This window comes from Montipora capricornis, chromosome 12 (assembly GCF_036669925.1).
Source record: "Montipora capricornis isolate CH-2021 chromosome 12, ASM3666992v2, whole genome shotgun sequence".
Lineage (NCBI taxonomy): Eukaryota > Metazoa > Cnidaria > Anthozoa > Scleractinia > Acroporidae > Montipora > Montipora capricornis.
Window position 1 is genome coordinate 17241840 of NC_090894.1, and position 7374 is coordinate 17249213.

General features: G+C 40.5%; 1 protein-coding gene across 1 annotated transcript; it reads left to right on the top strand.

Moving 5' to 3' along the window:
- Positions 1 to 4022: 4022 nt before the first annotated feature.
- On the top strand, positions 4023 to 7090 carry LOC138026012 (sphingolipid delta(4)-desaturase DES1-like). Its single transcript, XM_068873183.1, has 2 exons — positions 4023 to 4457; positions 5674 to 7090. Exons 1-2 carry the CDS (start codon positions 4376 to 4378, stop codon positions 6573 to 6575), a joined length of 984 nt encoding a protein of 327 aa, XP_068729284.1. The 5' UTR covers positions 4023 to 4375; the 3' UTR covers positions 6576 to 7090.
- Positions 7091 to 7374: the final 284 nt, after the last annotated feature.

Here is a 7374-nt window from a genome sequence, read left to right on the forward strand (position 1 = left end):
ACGACCCGAGGCCAGAGTTGAACCTGGGTCACAGAGGTGGGAGGCACGATTGATGACCACTAAACCACCCTGACTCCCCACAGACAACCAGGTGATCTGGTGACGTAATTCGGAGGACTGGGGAGAAAAACTTTAGCGCCGTATCTCACAACCGCGCGCGGCCTTATTTTTTAATTCAACGTGGCAGAGGCGAGGTTGGATCTCGTCGTTTCTACTTGAATGTTCATTCAGTAACAGGAAATGTGGTAGACACGGAATAATCTGTTGAGTTTTGGCGATGGAAGGTACTGCAGGGAGTTTGGAAACAACATCTAAGGCCCCGCGCGGTTGTGGGATACGGCGTTAAAATTTTTCTTTCGAGTCCTCCAAATTACGTCACCAGATCACCTGGAAAGAAAGTTGATGATATTCTAATATCTCTTACATTCATTGCAACTTGTTTTTATTGTTTTTGTCCCCTCTGTCTCACTATCAAGCTGGATGTTGATATTTTGAAAAAATGGCCTATTAACCAGGTGTAATGGTTGTGCGCATGCATGACGTGATGGTCAGAAAAGGTTGGTGTTATGGTGCGTTTATTTTGCTTTTAATGCTTAGCTTTCCTTACCTCATTCCCTCTTCTTTTTAATCTTGAGCATGCTCAGCAGATCGAGTTCTTGGTGGAAAGGGCATCTTCGGGGATAATGATGGGTTACAACATGTTGTTACACATCCATATGCACGAATCTCGTCTCGAGGAAAGATTGCTATACGCATGACTAAATTGTCGCTCAGACTTAAATGTATTTAGCGCTGGGCACTAATTGGGGACACTCATGAGTACAGAAATTAAATCAACCTATGAAATCGTTGGTTGGTTTTTGAGGAGAGAGGAGAACCGTAGATCCTGGAGAAAAACATCTCAGAGCAGAGTATAGAACCAAGAAACTGTACTCAACCCACATATGACGCCAACTCTGGGAATCGAACACTGGCTTCATCGGCGCGCTGGGAGCGCTCGGGGCGGGGAGCGCGCGGGGAGGCGAGTGCTCTCACTGTCACGCCTACTCCCTTTTAATTTATCTTCAACGTACTGATTTCACCCTGACCATGACAATAAACTGACGAACTTCTTTGAAGTGGGGTACAAGAAATGAATTTTTTGTTGTTGTTGTTGTTGTTTGCTTTTTAGGGAAACTTGAAAACCTTAGATGTAGTGAAGAAATTCACATTTTCAGCTAAATTGCTCCAAATGTAGTGTCAATTACGTAACGGACCTTCAGATTAACCTTGGCAAAGTCATCACTGAACAAAAATAAAAGATATTTGTTATGATGTATACAGCCGATTGTTTGAAGTCTGGTTCATTTCTTCCTTGCTCTCCGCACCAATTCGTAAATGGCCATAAAATTTCGTTTCGTTTCACGTCTATTAAGCAACCAATTCTTTTCATGGCGATTCGTCGATTCAGAACATCCGTGAAACTTGTGTAAACCACCAAGGTATTTTTACCAACTTGTTTTATTTCACTGTGCCTGATTTCACGGTTTCTTATAATAATAACAAAAGAAATAAAATACAATTAATAACAAAATAATAATTCGAGAAGAGTCATGTGATGGACAACATATGGCTGTAATATCTTCGAACAAGTGGTCTCACTATTGGGCAGAAATTGGAATCAAGTTCCCTTATCTTAAGGCATGGTTAATATATGGAGATGGTTATGAAACTCGACAAGTTTCTTTATTTTATGTTTTTGTTCGCCGTTTTGGCCCTGACCAAGCACAAACCACGCCCCTCTTCTGAATGACAGCCAATCAAAAGTTTTGATTAATTTATTCCAAACGGCATTCCAAACTCAGTTTATAGAACGAGTTTCAATCGAGTGTCGTAAAACCAAAACCAAAGTGATTACTTTGGCCAATCAAAAAGGACGGACACAATCCGGTAAACCAATCAAAAATCGAAGTAATTACACGTAGCCGACACAAAGTGCGGGAAAATGTGTACGCACGAGCCACAATTGGTTTTGGCTTCACTTCTGGTTGGTTGAAAAAGTGGCGCGAGAACTTTGATCCAATCACTGAGTGAAGTAATCATAAACCAAAGCAATTCGCTAATCACTTAATTGAAAACGGCTCTATGAACTGAGGACAAAAGATTGTGCATGGTCACGGTTGAATTAACATAAAGTTTCCAGAGTTTCATGACCAGCTATGGGCATTCGCAATGCTGATGCCTGCCCTTACCCACTTCGGGAATCAACGGATAAATACAAGTGGGCATCATCCACATAAAGATGAAAACCCACTTTGCGTAGATTATAACATATAATATAGCGCTACGGTATTCAAAGGAGACGGCTCATTCAATTTCAATCATGCTAAACTAAATTAACTTTCTCAGAACGGAAAAGTAACATAGTCACCTGGGTACGGTAGGTAAAGTCTGCTTACGAGCCAAGTGACCCACCATTAGGCCGGAGCTTACCCCAATTTCTGTATTTCTGTAGCATGAAGCAACTAGGAGTATTTCTACCCTCCCCCCCCCCCACCCCCACCCCCGGAATGGGATGCTAGTCCATCGCAGGGCTATGTCACCTGGGTGCTAGGGGATTTTTAATCCAAGGTCAGGGAGAACGCTACACGATTCGAAAAACAAACAATCATAGTCGGAAAAAAGATCCCTCTCATTTATTTCCGTTAATTTGTGATCATTGGCTTCGAACCGTATAGTGTTTTCTCAGACTTTGAAACAAATTAATTTTAATTAATGATCGGATTCTTCTGGCATCCACGTTGAGCGCATCAATAAACGTTTCAAAATGAAAAGCTCTGCGCACCTCTTTTGTCAATAATTTTTGTCGTGTCTGCGATTATATATTGTGCTGATTTATAGGCTTACGAAGGTTAATTTGTTTGACGGGAACGTTTCCGGCCAGAAACAAGACGTAGCTGGCAGAAAATCCATCATCGCGCTGGATGAACCTCAGCAAAGCTCCCCTTTTAAACTTGCTTTTGCTCAAGAGTTTTTAGAAAACATAGTGTTTCTGAGTTCCAAAACCCCTAAGAATTGTAGCATCTTCCGTGCCAACCGGGAACTCTGTTTCGTGTTTAAATCACAGGACAAGTTCACAATCTGATCTGATTTCCAGCGTGAATCGTGCCACTAGAGAAATTTTTTTCCGACCTCGACTGTTGGTTTTTTGAATGGCGTTGCGTTCTCTCTGACCTTAAGAAAAACTCCTCCGGCATCCAGGGTACCATACGCCTCTCTGTGCCACGTGAAAATCAAAGCAAACAGCTTGACGGGCCAAAACCGGTTTGAGGGGAAATGTGATGTGATTGAAAAACCTTAAATAACAATGACCACAACCAGGTTTTCTGAGCCCGCGAGACTGAGCACCCCCAGCAAACCATTATTTTAACGAAAACCGCTGGTCAGCAACCTGGTTCTGGTCATTGCTGTCTAAGGTCTTCCGATATGATTAGGCTGTCGGCTCGCGCCTTTTCAATTTTCGTCCTTGATTGGTGATTCCGAATCGCATAGCGTTTTCTCGCATCATCTTGAAAACAATTCTTTTGACAACCAGGGTGCATACGTTGCGACGACTACAAAGTGTGTTATTCACAAAATGTGAAAGCTGCAGTTTTTTCAATTCCAGTGCATACTCTTTGTTCCACCTTGTAACATTTGCATGTTGCGGTTAAAAACCAGACTTAAACAGGATCCCATTTTGGATCAGTAAACAAAACTTATCTTCACAATTTTACGTTGTTGCTAAATACCCATAAATACCTATCTATGATATTGAAAAAAAGTTAAAATACAAAAAAATTACAAAATGATGAACTATTATACAAACGTAAAGTGCTAACTTTTGCCTTTGATGGTGGTGCAGTTTGGACTTGCACATGTCCTTACCTACTTTTCGGCTCGTGCGTTATCTCACAATAATTGTTTGATCATTTTTCTCCAAGAATCGGACTTTGGTCCTTGTGTTGACGAGCAAACGTATACGTGTCCAGACGAAACACTTCATAGACGACAGAAATATTCTTTTTATACATTTGTTAGAAAGAGAAAAAATGTTTTTTTTTTTCAAGTTAAAATTGTTTCCTATATAGGAAAAGTAACTTTACGTTTGATCTTAAAAGTTTAACAGGTGTACAATTATAATTAACCATGCGAGGAGAATTAATGAGGAGCTATGTGTAAAAAGATTTCTTTTCTATTTATTGTCTCTGTTTAAGAACTGAAGGAATGTTTGTGAACATCTGACAGACGTCAATATCTCGACACCGTTGTCCTTTCTCATATATCTGCTCCATAAAACGTCGATGTTACATCTTCCGAAGTCAGTTTACGGTGCCTGGTAAGCCCGACAGACAACATGGGAGGACAAGTCTCAAGAAACGACTGGATATGGTCATACACCGCCGAACCACATGCTACAAGGAGAAAGGAGATTTTAGGTAAGTAACATAACCCAGTATTAAATACATGATTTGTGCTTCAGAGTTAGCTTTATTTTTAGCCCGTGATAACGATGAAAATTGGATTGGGAAAGATGACTAAGCTGTTTGCTGTACACATAACGCATATAACTTGGATTTACTCTTACATAAATCTTCGGTTAAAATAACATGATGCAAAAACGTTTTCTTCTCAGTTGAACCAACTATTTTCTTAGTTGAATCATTTTACGACTTCCAAGACCTAGGCAATATTTTTGCAATTTATGTATATAATCTTTTATACAAAAAGCGCCAGAAAAGAAAAAAACGTAGGCCCATGTGAATTGAGGACCGTGACTAGGACCATTTTAGCTTCAGCTCATCGTTGATTCCTGTCCTCTTAAGTTCCGCCATTCCCTAGCATTGCAGGATAAAGACAAAATGCAAGCGAAATTGTGTTTGGGAAAGTCTCAATATATTAGGAAAGTTTTAGATAGCTTCTGTTCACTCCGAATGAGATTCGCTTTCGTTACTTTAACTGAAATTGCGTAATTCTTCTAGCTGGTCGAGAAGCGTAATGGTGGCTGATTTTTCCAATAACATAATGACCATTCCTCGAGCTCGATTCACCAAATACTGGTCGGGATAACTTTCAAGACTCTTATTTTTATATACGGTAATTCCACACATCTCAGTTTTCTCTAACCTAAGTGGAACGTACGGTAACATAAAAAATTAATTTGCTCAGTCGAGTTCGTTCAAGGACAGCTTCTACGTTTTTTTTAAACATCATTATAATAACAAAACAGGAGTAAGTAAAACAGTAATTTAAGTTCGTTTTTCGCTGAATATTCCAAAATACTAAGACTTCTGGTCTGTGTTTCTCCTCTCCGACCTGCGCCTTCGAGAGATAATGCCCTGGCTCGGTTTATCTTGTTCAAAACTCCAATGATGGTTCATTGGTGTAGACTGAGGAGAGGTTCAAGAGCGCTGTACATTCCTGAAATATCTGGGTTAGCTTCAATCTTTTGCATCTTAAAAGTAAAGCTAACCATTCCTATACTTTGCGCTGTACCTTAGGTATTCATTTCTTAAAGTGTGGCTCCATATACATACACACATAGGCTCCTGGTCAGTAAAGACTTCGATGCAGAGAATGCTTTGACTATACCAGTGCAAGGATAAAGTAATTCACACGGCTCAAGACTAACAAATGCTTTTACTTTATTTGTAGCCAAATACCCACAAATCAAGAAACTGATGGGATCTGATCCCAACCTGAAGTATCAAATTATGTTGGTGATGGCGCTCCAAATGGGTCTTGTTTACTCAGTGCAATTCATGTCCTGGCCAATGGTGATTTTCTTTACATACACACTTGGTGGACTACTCAATCAATCCTTGTGTTTAGGAATCCACGAGGTTGCGCATAATTTGGCTTTCGGTCACTCACGTCCACTTGCCAATAAGCTCTTTTCATTGTTTGCAAATCTTCCTGCTGGTATACCAATTGCGATCACCTTCAAAAAGTACCACCTGACACACCACAGATATCAGGGAGACGTGGAATTTGATGGAGACTTGCCAACAAAGTTTGAATCCCGGTTTTTTGTCAACACCGCAACCAAATTGCTATGGGTGTTAACGATGCCATTTTGGTTTGCTGTACGCCCAATGCTTGTCTACCCAACGTGGCCTCAACTCCTGGAAGTCGTCAATGTTATACTTCAAATTGGTTTTGATTATCTAATATACCAATACTGGGGCGGAAAGGCTCTTTTCTGTTTGACGATGAGCAAGTTGTACGGGATAAGCCTTCATCCTGCCGGTGGTCACGCGATCGCAGAGCACTACCAATTCCAAGATGATGTTGAAACATATTCCTACTATGGTCCCTTGAACTGGTTCCTCTTCAACATTGGCTACCATAACGAGCATCATGACTTCCCCAATATCCCTGGATCACGACTTCCCCAGCTGCAGGAGATTGCGCCCGAGTATTACAAGACTTTGCCTCATCATACCTCCTATTGCAGGGTCATATACGAATTCATTACCAATCCAAAGATCGGCCCCTTTGCCAGGACGAAGCGCCAGGGAAATAGACCCCAAGGCGAGGACTTGAAGGTAGACTAAATGGGAATCACAGGCTTACTCCGCGAACTTTGCCCTCTGCGTATAACGTTGATGTGTTCTTTCGCAGAAACGTCGACATTTTAATTTAGCTATCTTGATTTTAGATTTTGACTTGTTCAGCTTTTATTCGCTGCCAATATGAAGTATTTTAATTGCGCTGAAAACCGTCTACGTCAGTTGGTGTTTGGTAAAAAGGGTCTTGGTGTTAAATCAGAATTGCATTGTTAACAAGTACAGTGGATTCGTTCTTTCTAGTTTTATTCTTTTGTGGCCACCACCTGTACATGTGACTCGTTTCAGATATTTTCTTTGTCATCAATTAACCTTTCATATATACTGTGTAGTGTTATTAATTTTTGTCAGTCCTTTTTCGGACACGCTGTAGCATTGTAATTGAGGTCAATTCAGTTTAGAGTTTCCTGTCTTAGGGAATGACATGAGATTTTCAATGACACTTGTGAGCTCAGTCAATGGCCGAGTTTTGGCTTGTTGCAATAAAAAAGATTGTCCATGAAGTATGTTCCATGCTTTCGATGTGTCAGTTGGACAATTTGTTTTATGAAAGAGCGATGACGATGAATGCAACCAGCGTGAACCCAATCAACCATCTTTTTATGTCGTACTCAGATCTCTTGTGGACACGAAAAAGGCGAGATCTGTTCATTTTTTTGATTGGCTGTTCGAACTGCTTCGTGTCCAATCCCTTCTTTGAGCAGTTGTTACGGATATGACCCTTTCATCAGCAGAATTATAAATTTAAAAAACTTAGGCCGTCTTTGGAAACAACAAATCCCATTGA

Bases quoted from the DNA above. Each gene is read 5' to 3' on its own strand.
- LOC138026012 (XM_068873183.1), top strand. From the start codon at position 4,376: ATGGGAGGACAAGTCTCAAGAAACGACTGGATATGGTCATACACCGCC. The intron at 4,458-5,673 runs GTAAGTAACATA...CTTTATTTGTAG, and splicing joins AAGGAGAAAGGAGATTTTAG to CCAAATACCCACAAATCAAG.